The sequence below is a fragment of the Gopherus flavomarginatus genome, chromosome 13 (assembly GCF_025201925.1).
Source record: "Gopherus flavomarginatus isolate rGopFla2 chromosome 13, rGopFla2.mat.asm, whole genome shotgun sequence".
In the NCBI taxonomy this organism is placed as follows: Eukaryota; Metazoa; Chordata; order Testudines; family Testudinidae; genus Gopherus; species Gopherus flavomarginatus.
Genome location: NC_066629.1, coordinates 19187232 through 19206543, shown reverse-complemented (window position 1 = coordinate 19206543; position 19312 = coordinate 19187232). Strand labels below are relative to the sequence as shown.

At 45.6% G+C, this 19312-nt stretch overlaps 1 protein-coding gene across 2 annotated transcripts in view; it reads left to right on the top strand.

Annotated features, from left to right (window-relative positions):
• The window catches only part of NCAPD3 (non-SMC condensin II complex subunit D3), a 50344-nt gene extending 31032 nt beyond the window's left edge, over positions 1 to 19312 (top strand). The window contains exons 24-35 of one of the 2 annotated variants that reach the window (XM_050921516.1): positions 3986 to 4065; positions 9525 to 9662; positions 10021 to 10154; positions 10301 to 10500; positions 11183 to 11293; positions 12254 to 12421; positions 13663 to 13826; positions 14147 to 14280; positions 14436 to 14513; positions 18151 to 18225; positions 18329 to 18392; positions 18489 to 19312. In XM_050921516.1, coding sequence (XP_050777473.1) covers positions 3986 to 4065; positions 9525 to 9662; positions 10021 to 10154; positions 10301 to 10500; positions 11183 to 11293; positions 12254 to 12421; positions 13663 to 13826; positions 14147 to 14280; positions 14436 to 14513; positions 18151 to 18225; positions 18329 to 18392; positions 18489 to 18600 — 1458 coding nt within the window. In that variant the 3' untranslated portion in view covers positions 18601 to 19312. Of the gene's footprint in view, positions 1 to 3985; positions 4066 to 9524; positions 9663 to 10020; positions 10155 to 10300; positions 10501 to 11156; positions 11294 to 12253; positions 12422 to 13662; positions 13827 to 14146; positions 14281 to 14435; positions 14514 to 18150; positions 18226 to 18328; positions 18393 to 18488 lie in introns of those variants that run through there. The other variant, XM_050921515.1, reaches the window with a different exon arrangement.

Below are 19312 nucleotides of genomic sequence, written 5' to 3'. Positions count from 1 at the left end.
AGGACCTCCCGTTCGAAGGCCAGGGCCTGTTTTCAGAAAAGACAGACCCCAGACTCAAAAGTCTTAAAGACAATCGGGTCATTATGCGCTCCCTCGGGATGCACACGCCAGGAACGCAGCGCAGACCCTTCCGGCCACAGCAGCAACAGCAGCGTAGGCCATACCCCCAGTTCCGCCAACGGCAGGACCTTAATAGGCGCTGTGGCAGGAATGGAAGGCGTAGACATTCGGGGAACCAAGGGGGGCAGAATCAAAGCTCCTCTAAGCCCCCGCCTGGGCCCAAGCCTTCGTTTTGAAGGTGCGCCCGAGGGCGCAGTAACAGTTTTCCCCACGGATCCTTCCCCCCCGTTTTCCAACCGCCTTTCGTTTTTCCTCCCGGCGTGGACCCAAATAACATCGGACCGCTGGGTCTTACGCATGGTGCAGACGGGATACCGCCTGCAGTTTATATCATTTCCTCCTTCCCGCCCCCCTTCCTCGTCCCTCTTCAGGGACCCCTCTCACGAGCAATTCCTTCGACAGGAGGTACAGACGCTCCTCAACAAAGGAGCTATAGAGGCGGTTCCGGAAAACGAGAAAGGCAAGGGGTTTTATTCCCGCTACTTTCTGATCCCCAAGGCCAAGGGAGGCCTCAGGCCTATCGTCGACCTGCGAGAGCTCAACAAATACCTAGTGAAGTTGAAGTTCCGCATGGTATCCCTGGGGACCATTATCCCATCCCTGGATCCGGGAGACTGGTACGCCGCCCTCGACATGCAGGACGCTTATTTTCACATTGCCATTTGGCCACACCACAGACGTTTCCTTCGATTCGTGGTGGGCCGCCTTCACTACCAATTTGCAGTCCTCCCATTTGGCCTTTCTACGGCTCCGAGGGTATTCACAAAATGCATGGCCGTCGTTGTGGCACATCTTCGGCGCAGTCGTATCCACGTGTTCCCTTACCTAGACGATTGGTTAATTCAGGGCACGTCGGAGCTACAGGTTTGCAGCCACGTCCGCAGGATCACCGGCCTGTTTGCTACCTTGGGCCTCATGATCAACGTAGACAAGTCCACCCTGCTCCCCACGCAGAGGGTGGAGTTCATTGGGGCCGTCCTGGACTCCACCGTGGCCAGGGCTCTTCTGCCGTTACCAAGTTCCAGGCGTTGTCGGCGATCGTTCAGCGATTGCGGGCAGCCCCCTTAACATCAATACGGACATGTCTAACCCTGTTAGGCCACATGGCAGCATGCACATTTGTGACCGGTTACGCTCGGCTCCGCATGAGGCCCCTCCAGTTGTGGCTCATCGCACATTACCGGCCGACAAGGCAACCACTAGACATGCTGATCACAATCCCCCAAGGGGTGTTGGATTCTCTCAGCTGGTGGCTAGACCAGTCCGTAGTGTGTGCGGGGCTCCCATTCCACCCACCCCAGCCCTCGGTGTCCCTAATGACGGAGGCCTCAGATCTCGGCTAGGGGGCCCACCTGGGATCCCTGAGAACACAGGGCCTGTGGTCCCCGCAGGAGGTGAAGCTGCACATCAACATGCGGGAGTTGAGAGCGGTCCGCCTTGCTTGTCAAACGTTCTGTCACCAGCTTCGGGGTCGTTGTGTCGCGGTGTTTACCGACAACACGACAACCATGTACTATATCAACAAGCATGGCGGCACCAGATCCTCTCCCCTATGTCACGAGGCGATGCAACTCTGGGACTTTTGTGTAGCCCACTCCATTCACCTCACGGCTTCCTTCCTCCCCGGAGTACGGAACACGCTGGCGGACCGCCTGAGCAGATCCTTCCTCTCACACGAGTGGTCCCTTCGCCCGGACGTCTCCCTCTCGATCTTCCAGAGGTGGGGTTGTCCCCGTGTGGACCTCTTCGCGTCCAGGGGGAACAGGAAATGCCAGGCGTTCTGCTCTTTTCAGGGCAGGGAACCCGGGTCTATAGCGGATGCCTTCCTTATTCCGTGGACGACCCACTTGTACTACGCGTTTCCCCCGTTCCCGCTGGTCCACAGGGTCCTTCTGAAGGTGCGCAGGGACAGGGCTCGCGTGATCATGGTAGCCCCGGCGTGGCCCAGGCAACATTGGTACCCCATGTTGCTGGACCTGGCCATAGCCGACCCAGTTCCCCTGCCCCTTCACCCGGACCTGATCACCCAGGAACACGGGACTCTCTGTCACCCGGACCTGCAGTCGCTGCACCTAGCGGCGTGGTTCCTGCGTGGCTGACCAGTTCTGAACTGCGCTGCTCCACCCCGGTACGGGAGGTACTCTTGGGCAGCAGGAAGCCTTTCACTAGAGCGACATACTCGGCCAAGTGGAAGCGTTTCTCCTGTTGGTGCATGGAGAAAGGTCTCCGCCCTATGGAAGTTTCGGTGGCCAATATTTTAGACTATATTTGGTCCCTCAAACAACAGGGCCTGGCGATATCGTCCTTGCGGGTCCACCTGGCAGCTATCTCCACCTTTCACCCGGGTGGGGATGGCCGCTCCGTTTTTTCTCACCCGACGGTGACTAGATTCCTGAAGGGGCTGGAACGTTTGTACCCTAACGTCCGACTCCCTGCTCCAACCTGGGATCTTAACCTGGTGTTGTCTCGGCTCATGGGGCCCCCCTTCGAGCCGTTAGCTACTTGCTCCCTACTCTATCTCTCTTGGAAGACTGCCTTTCTAGTAGCTATCACCTCAGCTAGACGGGTGTCGGAACTCCGGGCTCTCGTGGTAGACCCCCCGTATACAGTCTTCCATAAAGATAAGGTGCAGCTGAGGCCACACCCTGCCTTTCTCTCCAAGGTGGTCTCAGCCTTCCACATCAACCAAGAGATATTCCTCCCGTTTTTTTTCCCGAAACCTCACTCTTCAGGCAGGGAGCAACAGCTGCACTCGCTTGATGTCCGTAGGGCTCTCGCGTTCTATGTGGAGAGGACCAGACCGTTCCGCAAATCCCCCCAGCTTTTCGTGGCAGTAGCGGACCGCATGAAGGGGCTTCCCATTTCTTCGCAGAGGTTATCCTCGTGGGTAACGTCCTGTATCAGGACCTGCTATGACTTGGCCCACGTCCCTACGGGCCGTGTGACTGCGCATTCTACCAGGGCGCAGGCGTCGTCGCTGGCTTTCCTCGCCCGTGTGCCCATCCAGGAAATCCGTCGGGCAGCGACCTGGTCATCGGTCCACACCTTTGCTTCCCACTACGCCCTGGTCCAGCAGTCAAGAGAGGATGCGGCCTTCGGATCTGCAGTGCTCCATGCCGCTACTTCTCACTCCGACCCCACCGCCTAGGTATGGCTTGGGATTCACCTAACTGGAATGGATGTGAGCAATCACTCGAAGAAGAAAAGACGGTTACTCACCTTTGTAACTGTTGTTCTTCGAGATGTGTTGCTCACATCCATTCCACACCCGCCCTCCTTCCCCGCTGTCGGAGTAGCCGGCAAGAAGGAACTGAGGAGCGGGTGGGCCGGCAGGGGTATATATCGAGCGCCATGGCGGCGCCACTCCAGGGGGCGACCTGCCGGCCCACTGGAGTTGCTAGGGTAAAAAGTTTCCGACGAACGTGCACGCACGGCGCGCACACCTAACTGGAATGAATGTGAGCAACACATCTCGAAGAACAACAGTTACAAAGGTGAGTAACCGTCTTTTCTGGTGTGTACATCAATATGTGAGAGGCAGAAGACAGTCTGCCCCCTGTTTAATAATGTATCGTAGGCAGGCAGACTTCATGAGAACAATGTAGAGCAATGCCTTATTGGCATCTCAGCATTGGAGTTCAGATTTTCTCTCTTTTCCCTTGTTCTGCTAAAATTTAACGGTAAATTAGGACACCTGCTGCTGTGGCATTTAAATAAATGTACTATTTTCAGAATTAAGGAATCTTGAGCTTTATTTTGTATGCCTCCTGTTATGACCCAGAGGGTGTTTCTGGGTGCAATCTGAAGACTCATTCATTCATTCCTAGTTCATTCTGACATTTCACTGTCTACTTCTTTCCTGTAGGAGGAGTTTGTGAAGTGGAAGGAGTCCCTGTTCTTCAGATTTGTCAGTTCTCTGGTGGATCCCAACTCAGATATTGCCAGGTAGGATACTAGTTCTGTAAAATATCCAGAGAGCAAAGCAAACTGAATCTCATATCCCAGCTGTTAATTCTGAATGTAAGAGAGAAATCTCCATGAGAAAGCTTGTGTTCTCTCTAATCCTTGCCCCCTTTCTCCCTAGTTATGCCCTAATAAAATTTTGAGAGTGGGAAACTTCACTCCGAGCCTGACTTCATCTGAAAGTACACGCATGGCAGGAGGGATAACAGTGAGCAATATAATTTGTTCCCTCTTTGATGTGTGCATGGAACTGGGTACTGGCCTCTAAGTCAGAGGACATGGCTGGGAAGGCCAGTTACTTGTTCCATGTGTCCAGGGAAAGCAGATGTGGGACAGGAAAATAATGGAAGTAGTCATTGGGAGCGAGGAAGAGGGTTCAGGGAAGCAGTTAATGTCTAGGAGAGAGAACATGTAGGGCCCAGTCAAGGAGGAGCTGCTGGAAAGAGCTGCTGAGAGAATGAATTCAATCAGCACACAGGCCCCAAGAAGGAGGGCTGTGCAACCCCTAAACTGGAGGAGAGGAGAGTTCGCGTGCCATAGAGGCCAGGATTTAAAACACAGTCCCCCTAGATGTAGAGCTGTGAAACCTGGAACCTGAGGGGAGGCCAAAAGGGCTCTTTAGGGAACTAGATGATTTTTAATATTCCCTCTCTCCTGGAGTTTCATTTATTTAAGGTTCTGGGTGTAAACTGGAAGGAAACTGAGGTAGGGTGCCAGAAGGGCCACATCAGGCCACAAGAGGTGGCACTGTCTGCGAGGCAGCTCTGCCCTTTTTATCTTGTCATGATTTACATACATGTGGAAATGGAAACTTTGAAACAGATGTTCTAAAAACTGCCCTCCCACTTTACATAGTAGACATAGGTTACAGTTCAGTGAGTTCTCTAACTTGTTTTTGCATGTTGTTGTTTATTTTCCTTTTAAACACCATACCACAGCTTGAAGATCTCCTGCCATACTGAGATACAACAGGGATCCTGCAGAATTAGCCTGAAATTTGAATTGTTTGGCTTCTGTGGGCTTAGAGATCTTGATTTTACCCAAACGTAGTTCAGAAGATACCATAAGTTATTACTGTTTGACACCCGTGTTGGCCTTGGTGCAGTAACTTGGTGGTTCTAGTCTCGTTCTTAATGGATGGGTGTTAATATTGAGCTCTACCGTACTTGATACTGACAAGTACCCTTGTTGTCAGTCTCAGTAGGAAGGGCGATGACTGAGTGGGATATGGAGAGATGAACTCCCTTGCAGGTTGTTCCTCTAGGGAATGGATGGGTAGATGACGCATGCAGTGGAAGCTTGCCCAACCGCTGCCAGTGTTTCTGCCTACTCCAGATAAATTGAGGATTACAGCCGGGGCCATCAGTCTGGGGCTGTTCATGAGGCTTTTATAATGTCCAGTCCTGGCTCGTTCCAGTAGGTGGTGGCATTGCAGCATCTTATGCACAACACTTTAGATATGGAACAATAACAGTTTCTGTTGGGAGCCTGTTTCTGGGCATTTATATTCAGCAGGTGCACACAGACAAAAACTCTTTATTCCACGCTGGGATTGACATACAGCTCTTGGCCTTGCAGTGACTAACTTTGCAAAATACATAAAATTGGATTTTTGTTTAGTTTTCTTCCCTCTCTGAGTTCTGGGAAGTAGGACATACACACGCTTGGATTTTCAGCTGCTGCTTTGTACTCTCTTGCCAAATAAACTAATTTCTCAGGTGCTTATTCTCTTGCACATAATTGGTGACTTTTGATATGGGGAAAGGAGAGGGGGATGACCTTAGATACACTCCAATCATAGGCACATCAGAAGGTAACTACTGCTCCTCTATATTAACAGCTTCTCTTGTTGTTTTATTGTACAGTAGGTTGAATTCAGTTTGAATCCTTGAAACAAAATGCCGCTTGAATCAGCACAGTTACTGATTCTCTCAGATCAATACTATTTTTTTACCTTTTTGGGAAAACAACCCTACTGGCCTGATAATTGCTCCTTTTTAAAACCATTAACATTTTGTTTTCCGATGACGAATTTGAAGTTCCCGAATGAAAAGGTTTCCTTGGGCAATGATCTGTGTTGTTTCAATGCCAACATAGCTATTTCCATTTGAAATAGTAAACTTAACCCCACAAACCTACGGTCAAATAGGGTTAATGGTCTGACCACCAGTAGGCTCCCAAAGCACAGTGATTCGTAGCAAAGGTTCAAGCTTTCTTCTTACCTCACCATAACGTGCTTGGGTTTTGCCTGCTTGTGGTCAGTGAATGTTCTCACTGACTACGTGAGCTGCTATTGCTACGCACGGCCTGCCGAGCTGCTGACTGAATGATTTGGCCTTCATTTTAGCACTCAAATTCTTGCCTTAAATCACATCTGTAACAGTTGCATGGAGAGTTTATTAATGTGGGCAGCCTGCTCAAATGGGGATGAACTTTGAGGCCCTTAGGACTTGCTTAGGGAATGTATTTAAAGGTGAGCTGCAAGGGAATTTTTTTTTAAATGGCTTCTGCCCTTTTTTCCTTTTATGATTTAATAAGGCATGGAAAAATGTGGTTGGGAGAGTTGAGAAGTTTTTGCTTGCTTTCTAAGTTAGAAACAGCAAGGCTGGTCTTCACTGGTTTTTCAGGTGTATCTCCTGGATGTCGGAGAGCATGTTTGTGAGTTGTCATTCTTTCGTTTGTGGAATGGGAATAGCTGAATCTTTAACAAATGTCTAAAATGTTAATAACTGGAGTTAAAGAACTGATGATAAAAATCCCTCCCCTTAAATAGCTCAGGTTTCACTCTCTAACTTGCAATATTGGAAACAAGGGAGGTGAGGTGATATATATTATTGCATTCTTATTGGTAATATCTTTTCTTCCAGTGCTGGCATTTCCCTCGTTCTCGGGACAACACTGTTCTATGGCAGACAAGACTTGAAATTCATATGTAAAAAAGCAAGGAGAAACCTCCTCCGTTTTCCCCTTCCCAAAAAGACAGGCCTTATGGATATCATAAATAAAGCCAAAGTGGCCCCATGGCTCTTTTGAAAAATCCTTTGTAGATCCCCTTTAAATATAGGTCTAGACAAAATGAGTGTCTAACAATGTTTGTTGTTAGGGTTGTCCCCGTCCCCCTCAAACTCTGATGAACCGTGTTTAGAAATCGTGTTCCAACTAGATGCTTTTTAGCTTTGTTTCTATCCCTCCCCTATCTCCTCCCTGGGCTTACCTTCATGCAAGCGTTTCTCACTAAAGTATCCTGTAGTTCTGACCTCTGGATTGGTGCAGGGGTAGATCTCAAACCCTTTGCATTTCACACTACACTTATAGAGCAAATACCATCTTTCTTTTTGTAGAATTCAGAGAACTCAGGTGATACCTAAAGCCAGGTGCATATGGGTAAATGACTTTGAACTTTCTGCAGGGAATGTGTTTCTGATCTCCCAGAATAGCAAAGGGCAGAATGGAAACTAATAAAAAATGTCAGATCAGATGGTGAAGGAATGACATAGGAGAGTAAGTGATACATAAGAGCTCCCTGCACCAAAACCTTTTCCAGGCCAGAGGCTTTTTTTCCAATCTGTTCCCCCTTGTGAATGCTTTAACACTGTGCAAACATGCCTAGCCTCCACCTGTTGGTATCCCTTGTGCCTCAGGCCAGGCCTCAGCTACTGTCCAGTGTTCAGATCACTGATGATAACTGAGTCCAGGAAGCTCCCTTAATATTTTCCCAGTACACTGGTGTTTCCTGAGTGAGCATCATCCTTTTTACTTCTTGATAGGAAGTAAAATCAGTTAAGTGTTACTTATGACTTTTCCATGCACAACCCATTCAGCTGCTCCTGAAAATTCTGCCCAGACCTCTAGTGTAAAAACCAAAAAGTGGACCCGCAAAGTTAATTGAATTCATAAGTTAAAGTCCATTTCGAGGACATGGGACAGCTTGTTGCAAACTCATGTCTCACGGAATTTACTGTTTTGCCCCTCAACTTGGCTTGCTGTGGACAGCCAGCAGCATTGGCAAGAGCCAGACCTAATGCGAGTAAGCACTATGCAAGCTTTCATATACAGCTGTGCCTGTGCACTTCGCTCTAGCCGAGATCCTCCAGTTCAGTACTTTAGCATTCTTGGTCCTGTCTCCCCACACTGCTCTGCCAAAATACCTTTATCTGAGCAGGCTTTCATATATTTTCCACCATTTGAGTCCTGTTGTTCCAATTTAGCATCCTGTCCCTAGCAGCAGCTGCCATTTGAGTGGTAGCTTTGAAATGAGATTGTATTTACACATTCTCATAGTGCTCCTCACTGTCATATCTGAGCATGACACAAACATGACTGTGTGTATCCTCGCAATTCCCTTGTGAAGTAGGAGAAACTCTTCTTTCCATATTATAGATGGGAAACCTAAGCTCAGAGCAACTAAGTGATTTGCACAAGGTCTCGCTGGAAGTTTATGGCAAAACCAAGTATTAAATCTAGTTGTTCTGAGTTAGAGTTGAGTGCCTTAACCATAATCCATTTTCCTCTTCCTTCTTTTGTGTGTGGCCAAACTCCCAGTCAAACCTGAATCTCAACATAATCCAAGGTCACTCAGCTTGCAAACCCTTTGTCATTGTTAGTTTAAACTACTGTCTTGATCCACAACTGTGTTCCAGGCTGAGAGGAATGAAGAAGCCTTTTGTTTGTAACAGAGTTTTATATTATCAATTCAACTAACCATTGTCTAGGCTAAAGCCGTAATTACTCTAAGTGCCTAAATCCTTTTCAAAATGTGATGTAGGCTCCTAAATCTGCTAGGTGTTGTACTGGGTGCAGCAGTGCCTCAATACCTCTAAAAATCTGGACCTTAGTCTCCTAAGTGTCTAAGTCACTTTTTAAAACAGGATTTAGGCTTGTAAGTCACTATAGGGCTTGTCTACACTTACTGGGGATCAACGTGCAATGATCTATGTCAACCACAGATCAATCTCCTGTCGACTCCTGTACTCCACCTGAACGATAAGCGCAAGGAGAGTCGACAGGAGAGTGTCTCTTGTTGACATAGTGTAGTGCGGAGCCCGCGGTGAGTAAATCTAAGTACATCTACTTCAGCTACGTTATTCACATAGCTGATGTTGCCTAACTTAGATCGATGTCCCACCATAGTGTAGGTATTGAATTATAAATAGAAATAAACCTGCACCATAGATGCTGAAAGCTTTTCAGCACAATTCTGGATGGGGAGAAGATGAGGCTGAAAGTAAATAGTTTAGCATCTTTCTCAAGGCCCTGATGTGGGAGGGAAAGGGTTAAATGTCATATTGAGGAAGATTTAATTCCCCGGAGTCTGTCTCTGCCATGTTGAGTACAACATGTTGAGTTGCTGAATTTGCTGGACACCTAGCTATAATTCAGGAGGTGGCCTCCAAAATTAAAGAGGTTTTCTGGTGGTTCTAATTTTTCAACCCTGTATCCAGGTTTGGGGAGTTCTGCCTGGTGCACTTGTTACTGAAGAGGAATCCAGTCATGTTCTCCCAACACTTCATCGAGTGTATTTTCCACTTCAACAGCTATGAGAAACACGAGAAGTACAACAAGTTCCCCCAGAGTGAGCGGTCAGTGAATATTTGGCCACCTCTCTTTTAATGTTAATGGGAGTTGCATGTGAATATCAGTGTGGTGCTGGGCATGCAGTCTTTGGGCCTGGAGCAAAGCTTTCATGGTCACTTTTTATAGTGTGTGGCAATGAAAGATAAAATCTTAAGAATAATTCATATTAAGATAACAATACTCTGCCTTCCCCTGTCACCTTCCATGAGACTTCTGAATAGAATGTGTGTGTATGTGTTATGCAGTAGGTTTCTAGACCTTTAAGGTGGCATTCAAATGTTTCTTGCCAGATTTAAATTCTTTTTACTTCTATAATTCCATGTACATGTGTTGGCCTGAGGTAAAATGTCTTTATCTACACAGGGAGAAGAATCTCTTCTCTCTGAAGGGGAAAGATAACAAAGGAAAAAGAATGCAGATCTACAGGTTCCTGCTAGAGCATTTTACAGATGAGCAAAGGTTCAACATCACTTCTAAAATCAGCCTGAACATCCTGGGTAGGGGCATCATTTTTGGCACAGAATGAGTATTGTAAAAATAAATCCTGTGATGAGCCAGTTGCGTCTGTTCAGCCTCTGGGTGCAGCACAGGGACCCTTCTGCCCTGGCTTGTTCTGGGAATAAAAATCTTCCTCCTCTTACAGCATGTTTTGTGGACGGCATCCTCCCACTGGACATGGAAGCCAATGAATTGCTCTCAGATACATTTGAAGTCCTCAGCTGCAAAGAGATCAAACTTTCTGCTATGAGATCTAAACACGATGAAGATATCCAGCCAGTTGAGGATGAAATGGACATGGCCAATGCTGTTATGCAGGCAGCACAAAAGAAACTCATCTCACAAGTGAGTACCACTTGGCATGCAGTGAGAAGAGTGGGAACAGCACTGAATGAAATCTAAATCTGCAACTAGGGACGATCTTGAGTGAAGTCATTGGTCTATAGTAGGGACTGCCATCCATCTCCGCAGATTATATGCCCATACAGTCCTTGTGATTTGGGGACAGCTGGTGAATCTGTGCAAGCAGCATGTGTTGCAAAATGAAAATGTCCTATAAAGGAGTGCTGATTTCTGGAGGTTACCTACACTTGAACAGTCAATTTGAATTAGAATTTGACAGCAGTTTGGCTACTAACCTGTTCAAAATGATTGCTCACTTGTTGAAGAGCCCAGTTCAGACTTGGTGTAAACAGACAGGACTCCACTATAGTCAATGGAATTACACTATGGCTCAGTTTGGCTCTAAGAGACACTGACAGGTGAAGCGTTTGAAGTTAATGCTAGGATTTCATGCAGCTGTCAGCAACTTGCCATTAGAATGACTGACGTAGACCAGCGTAAAAGGAAGATCACGTATTGGGATAAAGTGAAACCATCACTATGCTACGTGTACGCTCATACACACGTGGGATGTATGCACACTAAGCTGTTACTCGTTTATTGTTTAGGGGCCATTTATATAAGAATGAAATGAACCATCCCTTGTTCTGTCATGTTAGGTGTTTGTGTGTTATTTAAACTACAGGTTCAGAAGAAGAACTTCATAGAAAACATCATCCCAATAATCACTTCGTTGAAGTCTTTGTTGGAGCAGGCTAGGATTCCAGCTCTAAGAGACCTCATGAACTATCTCCGGGTAAGGAAAGACTTGTGATTTTTCTCTCAGGCTGTGAATTTGGAAGCGTGGCCAGAAGTAGAATGAAGGTAGAGCCCTGTGCGAACTATTTTTTTAATCCCGCTCCCAACCTGCCCCCCAGTATCTACTCCCACCTGCTCCTGCATTGTTTCTTGCACTTTTATCCTGCTCTCACTGCAAAAACCTTCGATCTCAAAACTCCCACAAGACTGATCCCCACATGCTACTAAAAAAAATTTAAAAAAAAAATAGTCTGTGTTTTAAATATATACACACAGGGAATTCAGACACAATTTTTACCATTAAAAGAATCACACAAATCTTGCTTAAAACATGTAAAAAAAACTTGAATTCCTGTTATAATAGACATCAAGTCTTTTTATCCCTTGCTTAAATTTAAGTATTAAAACCTTTATTTTTTAAAAAAACCAAACTTACTTCACATTGCTGAAATTGTATTTCTGACAAACTGGCGAGTGATTTAGTGCAAATTACCACCCACCCAAACCTGCCCACAACAAAGTATATTTTTCCTGCCCCTGTTATATCCAGTCCTGATGCAGAGCTCTACCATCATATGAGGAGGTTTTGAAACCCAGTGAAATGGATTGTACAGCTTTGTAGGGTAAACCATTCCTTTCCTATAGCCAGGTTGTCCGGTTGCTCTGGTGGTGATGGGAATACAGATGAGGGCTGTGTATGTTAAGTAAAAGGCTTCGCTTTGTGGAGTGGGCATAAACCTTCAATGTTCATAACAATGAGTAGCATTATAAAGTCATGAATCAGCAGCAGACCTTTTTGATAGACTCTCTCTTTCATTTAAACAGAAACAGTTCTGCTGTCCCAACTAGCATTTTCTTTTGGACTTGGAGAGCTATGATGTGAACATGGGCAGTAAGTGCTGGTCAGAAGAGATTTTAAGATGGGGAAGTAAAATAAATTAACTGTTGTGCCTTTCAGGAAGTGATGCAAGATTATCGGAATGAAATCAAAGACTTCTTTGCAGTAGACAAACAGCTGGCAGCTGAGCTGGAATATGACATGAAGAAATATGAAGAGCAGCTGGCCAGGGAGAGAGAGGTGGGAGAAGGTCAGACAGAGGTCATCAATGTCATGAACACAATACAGGTACTGGCTTCCACCAGAGTAAGGTGTATGTTGCAATAGCGCTAACAGGTCATATAGCTTATAGCTATAAATCATGCTACAGGACCACTGGATAATACCTGACTGTTTTTCCTTTATCTTTCTTACCACTGTAGTTCCTGCTGACCAGGGCTTTATTTTTTTAGAGACGTGAAGAGTTTTAAAAACCCCATCCAGACAAGAAACCCTTACCTCTCACACATCCATAAATTCAAACAGATCTTACAATCTGATATACTATATGCATTGCTCTGTACTTCCACAGTGAAAATATCACCTGTCAGTTTCAACTTCACTTTCTAGGCAATTTCAGTTCCTGGTTCTCTTGTACTAGAACAATCCTGCAATGTTTGTTTGCAAGCTATTCTCAGGTATGTAAATCCAAACCATGCACAGTGTTCATAAAATCAGAAAACTCATGAAAACCTTTGTCTACACAGCCTGAAAAGTTAGGGAGAACATTTTTGTACAAAAACCAAAAACTGCAGGTCTAACTTGGGAGCATGCATTTGAATTTGCTGGCAGTGGCCAGTCCTTCGCTAACTGGCAAAGTTCTTTCTCTCAATGGGTGAGGAACTGGCAGCTGTATTTCTTACAGCTCCTTCTGTGATAGGGACCTTTCTCTGTATATTACACCTTGTGAACAGAACTGTCTCTCTACTGAAGTATCAGAGGGGTAGCTGTGTTAATCTGGATCTGTAAAAAGCAACAGAGTCCTGTGGCACCTTATAGACTAACAGATGTATTGAAGCATGAGCTTTCGTGGGTGCATTTAGTATTCACCCACGAAAGCTTATGCTCCAATACATCTGTTAGTCTATAAGATGCCATAGGACTCTTCGTTGCTCTCTACTGAAGTAACTCACCCTTGACTAGAAATCAGTAAATTATATATATCTTCAGATGTTGTAGGTCAAGACTTTCAAACGTGATGAGTGATCCTTAGTGCGTCAGTTTTTGGCTACATGACATTTTAAAGGCGCTTGACTTTCAACTACTGCCATTGAAATTGAGACCTCTTTTAAAATCTGTCAGGTTGAGCACCCAGATTCACAAGTGATTTTTGAAAATCTTGGCCTGTAGATACTGCTCCTTGGCACATCTTAACCAGACACATTGTATACATAACATGATGTGGGGCGGGGGGAGATGAGACTGTCCTTTTAATTACATGCATAAAACAATGTAATTATGGCAAACCCATTTCTCCTTCTCTTCCCTAGCAATCCCCAAGTTCAGTGGTACCTCCTAATGGCCAGAATAACAAAGCCCAGTCACCTGTTGCTGGGAGACGGTCTTTGTCGTCTGGGTCTCCTGCTTCCCCTGCTCCGTTTGGGTTTACTACACCCAGAGCTGGCGTTCTGAAACAGCAGCCATTTAGACCCAGGTATGGATTTCAAGTTTTACAAGGGGTAAGAATGGTGCTCTACCAACGGGCATTTAGTGTGTCATGGCTCCAGAGCCATTGTACTGCCTGTCATCTTCTCATTGCTCAGCTCAACAATGTGAATACCAGCAGTAGTTAGACCCTGCTATTTCAACATAGCCTTATCTTTTGTGGTGTGTGTGTGAGAGAGAGAGAGAGAGAGATTGCTGGGGGTTTGAAAGTGAGTTGGGAGTAAGCAAGATCTTCCCTACATCTTCTCATCTGGAGTGACTTGTAGAAGGAAACCCCTTAGAGCATTTGTGGCTTCTTTTGCCCAATAGGCAGATGTCCCTGAGCACACTTGCCATCCTGAACTCTGCCAAGAAAGCCATGGAGGCCAGTAACAAGCAACGCAGCAAGAGTGTAGGAGGAAGGCTACCTTCTTCTCCAGCAAGCACAAGTGACAGCAAGCAAGGTAAGCAGCCAACAGCTGGATTTTACACGTTATAGAACAGGTTTAATGTGGAAGCTAGGTGGTTGTTTAGACCTCTAAGCAGGAGGTGTGGTTGTAGAACTGCCTTGGGGAGCAGCTTTCTGTCTTTTAACTTTTTCTTTTCTTGTTACTTTTAGTATCTTTGTGTAGCCTAAACCATCAGTCTACTGGAGCGAACATTTCACTGGTGGGCCGAGCAATCAGTACCCCTGACCGTAAGTAACCCAACTATATACCTTTTGAGAATCATAGAATATCAGGATTGGAAGGGACCTCAGGAGGTCATCTAGTCCAACCCCCTGCTCAAAGCAGGACCAATCCCCAGACAGATTTTTGCCCCAGATCCCTAAATGGCCCCCTCAAGGATTGAACTCATAATCCTGGATTTGGCAGGCCAATGCTCAAACCACCGAGCTATGGTTCCAAGCTGCCCAAGAACTCCCTTCTTTGTACAGATGCACCAACGTAGCCCACACTGTAGTGCAGTGGTAGTCAACTTTTCATTACTGGAGAGCTACTTGTCTCTGTATATATCTATATTGCAGTGGTGGCCAAACAATAGAGTCTTTGAGAGCCACAGCATGACATTCTAGTGTGGAGTCAGTGTATGATAGGGCCTGTACTCCTCGCCATTCAATGCGGGGGAATGTTTGGTCCTTTTTTCTCCCAACTTCTGGGCTGCTGAGGAGGGGAGTTTCCCCTACTTGTTCCTGGCTCATCCTCTGATTGGAGTGCTCCCTAGACTGTCCTGCATCTCCCAGAATGCCTGTGTTAGTGCTCAGCACTGCTTCCTGTGATCATCTTGCTCTGCTCAGAACTGTAGACTCTGAAGCATGAACAGAGTACTGCCGCACTAGAAAAGATCCTTGCTAGGCATTGGTCTTCTGTTTGATGAAGAGTCCAGCTCAGGGCCCAGTCGAGACCTATTCTGTCATTGAAGGAGCTGATGAGCTGCGATAGCAGAAGGATCTTTGTACAATTGGCTTGGATCTGATAAAGTGGTATTAATACCCTATGAAGTGTTCTCCGAGAGCGAGCTCTTCTCTAAATAACAGCTGAAGTGAGTGTTGGGGAAGCAATAATTGTTTTGTTCTCAGCTGTGGAAACAAGCTATGTAAACTCCCAATTCATTACTGCTGCAGAACTCTGATACACAGGTCACTAGTAAGTGTGTCTGCCCATTATGTCTGTGGCAGCTAAATTACAGCCTCACAAAACTCGACCTTGAAAAGTTTCCATTTATTGGAGCCATCTTTGATCGCGTTCCTGCGTGTTATGCAATATCCCTTTTGTGATGATGAAAGACAGTTGACTATTCATTTCTTAGGACTTTTGAAGTATCCGAATGATTTATGGCAATAATCCAAATCCTTCTGATCTTCTAAATGAGGCACGCATGTGCAGAGAGAGTGGGAAATGTGGCAGCCCACTTCCTGTTATCCTTTTGGAGGAGACCGCTGGGGTAGTTCCTGGGCGGGCAGCACAGTTCCAGAGCCCCACTTTGGTACTGTTCATATGTACTGGAGCATGGATGCAGAAGGAACTATGAAATGTTACTGCGCTGAGCTGCCTCATCAGTGCATTTCCTCTGCTCCCCTTTCCCACTTCTGAATTTCTGTAGGGCACGCACTGTACCAGTCGCTCTGTGTGTGGGATTAACTTCCTCCCCCTCCCCCACAAAAATAAAGGAAACTCCATCTTAATTGTAGCAATGACAGGTCGGCTCTCATTAAACAGTTTTGGTCTGATATTTAAAGTTAGATGTGAACGATTGCCTGTAGGAATACGTCGGGTGCACACGAGGTGGGTATATGTGCATGGCCATTTAGGCAGCAGACTGGCTGCTTACATGTACAAATATCTCATCTCCATGTGCAAACAGAAGCCAAGCACAGGCAACTGGTTGCATGTAATGGACAATCTGACCCTTATCTTTGTGCGTTCTCACTCTCTTATGCTCGTTCCGTCTGTTTAGTTATCTACATCACACCAGTCCACTGTACTAGCTGAGCACTTAATGCTTTTTGCAGATAAGATGATGACTACTGGGATGCAATACAGAGCAGAAATCTTTGCTTCGTCTGCATGTCTGTCTCGGGGGCTTGCACTGCAGCTCCACTTAAGAGCCATATGCTGTGAAATGAGGAGAATGTTAATCCCCAGTGGCACCAGTCCTAAAATCCTGCTTTGTTTCCTGGCAGCCTGTGTTCTCAGCAGTGACTCAAGCTGGACAGTGCGTTATCGCTGTTTTAGTTAATCTGTACTGAGGTATCTGCATGATGGCACTGGGCCTTGTTGGTTGTTAGAGGATCAGAGGAGAACATTTTTCTTTCCCTGGTCTATCATTTGTAAAACTCCTGCAGATGCAGTTCTTTGTAAATCACTTCTGACTTCGGATGTTGAGAGGCCAGCTCTCATCCCTGTATCCTGTGAGACTCTTGTCTGGCTAGCAGATCAGTCTCTGCCACCCTTGGGTCTTTCTCTCCTCTGTTGTTTGCTCTGGACAGTGGAAATGTTTAAGAGGGCCTGGGAGAGAATAGACTACTTCACTATGGAATGTAAATGCAAACACCAGCAGTGATGCTACATGGTCTGTGGAGGGCTTCAATAAAAACAGGGAGTGTGGAAAGAATAGTTGGTGGTGATTCTGTTTGCCATTTCTTTCTCTCCCTTTTATAGTAAAAAGCTGTAGCATGCAGTAAAATGAGGCAGGTGTAGTCATTTACCATTTGTGAAAATCACATTACCTTAAGATAAGGCTTTCGCTGCATAAAGTCAGGAAATTCAGAGGCCAGTCTAAAGAGTCAAAAGCCAATCCAGGCAAGATAAATAATAAAGCTGGACAGCAATGGCATGCCTTCGTGATTCCTTATGGCCAAAGGCAGCTGGATTGTGGGGTCCTAAGGGTACCAGTGAGTTGGTATCCTGAGAGGTCAGAGATGATGTCTGTATGCTCACTGCAGTGGGCTTAGGAAGCATACCGGATCCTGTGTTTGGATTCATACGCAGCAGTCTGGTGTGTGTCCAGCAGGGGGAGCTTGACCAGCTGTGACTGAGATGGTGTGGACAAGCAGCTGTAGATTTAAGGAAATGAGAACTCTCCAGTGGCCCCCAAAGAATGGAATTTCCTTCAAGTCTAATAGTGAAAAACAGATTATCATGAACAAGTGCATGTGTGTTACCTTGAAGATTGAGGCACAGGTTTGCGCTCTATAGTCTTGTCTTGGAAGGGCAGCTGGTGCTTTTAGAATGGCCTTGAATGACCGGTTCTTTGGCGTCCTGCTCGATAGACTTCGAAGGCTTAGTGTAGAGATCTACTGTAGGAATTGGAAGTGTCCTCCTAATGCTGCTAACTTCCTATTAAAAACTATTCACGCCAACTTGAACTTAAAAGGTTTTTTTTTCTAAATATTAAAGAACAAGTTGTATGGGGTTGTTAGGCTTTTAGCTAAACATCTACAGAGTTTTATTAATTCACTTGGCAATATGTGCCTCTCTCCTCCTCCTGAAGCACATGCAAACCTAAAAATACTAACACAGGCTATGATTTCACTACCTGGAAGGGATAGGAATTTGCCTTGTTTAGAGTCATTGATGCCCGTCCTACTTCCAAGCACACAGTGTGAAGGAAATTTTGGCAGAAGTGCTATCAGTATTAGGTATAAACTTGACTGTGGGCAGTGAGGATGACCAATTTCATTGTGTTTCCTTTATTCTATGTAAAAGATGAGTTGATACATGGTTCAGTGGGCCAGAAAGAAGCGTGCATGCTTGTTGGAGTTGGGTATGAAAGGATTGTCTTGCCCTATGGCTGTATTACAAGCTGACCGCTGATCTGTGTGTTTCTTTCAGAGACCGTTGATAACTTGACCTTTGGAGCTGGGGTCAGTTTCATCAGCCTGACGCGCACACCTGCTTCAGCTCAAGGCAAGTTATTTTCATGCTCCTAACTTTTAAAATAAAACCAAACCAAACCAAAAAAAAAAAAAGGATCCAATGTGCATGTTTCACTTGTAAATGTCGCTTGCAGAAAAAAACAGATCCCAAGATCAACAACAAGAAGATGTTCTCTGTCTGACGTCACCTGATAAACCGTAAGTTCAGCTCAGGCCTTAGCTACCAGTGACTATAGATAATACTAGTGTCTTTTTTAAAAATAAACCAACAATCATTCTGTTTCCTTTCTGTAGAGGGCCCCTGCCTCGTCAGTGGAAGGTAGAATCTCCCTCCAGGAAAAAAAGCAGCTCAACTGCAAGTCTAAGGAGATCCCTGCGGAAAGCTCCCCTGAAACCAGCCAACTGATACTTCCCCGTCCATGCACTGTGTAGTTCCAAAATGCTCTTGTTTAGACCCTTCATCACGCTGACCATGAACTATTCCTCTTCCCTCTAAAGTTATAATTATGAATCATTGTGTGTACAAGTGTCTCTCCTTACCCCCCCTCCATTTTATTTGTTTTTATATATACACACACACACACACACGTTTGCTTTGATTTACGAACTGGAACAGTTAATGACATTCTTTGCTGTAGGACAACTGGGCGTGCCAGGAAGCTCCTGTATCTAGTGCTGGCTGAATATTCACTGCACAGGACCTATGGCTTGTTCATTTTGAAACGCAAGTCTGTCTTGGCCATAAGCTCTAGCCCATTTTATGTAGGTGCAGCTATTAGGAATACTGGCTTGGTTGAACCTGGTATGTTTGTCACAGCTTGTTACCTTACATAATTGGAATGGCTATTGGCTTAAATCATTCCTTTGGTGTCATGCTGTCCCGTGTTCATAATATACTAGTTACCATATTTTCTGCAAATCTAGAATAGCTTGACATTGCCATACCTGCAAATCTGATATAATTGCAAGTTATTAAGGATTTATGTGTAATGAAAGGTCCATTCTGTGTGTATATATAGCCTTCCTTTTCTTTCCTAAAGGAAGTATTTCCACTCTTGGACCAAGTCTTTATTTCCAGCTGTTACAATTTTATGAAAAATAAATGTTTAAAGAACAAA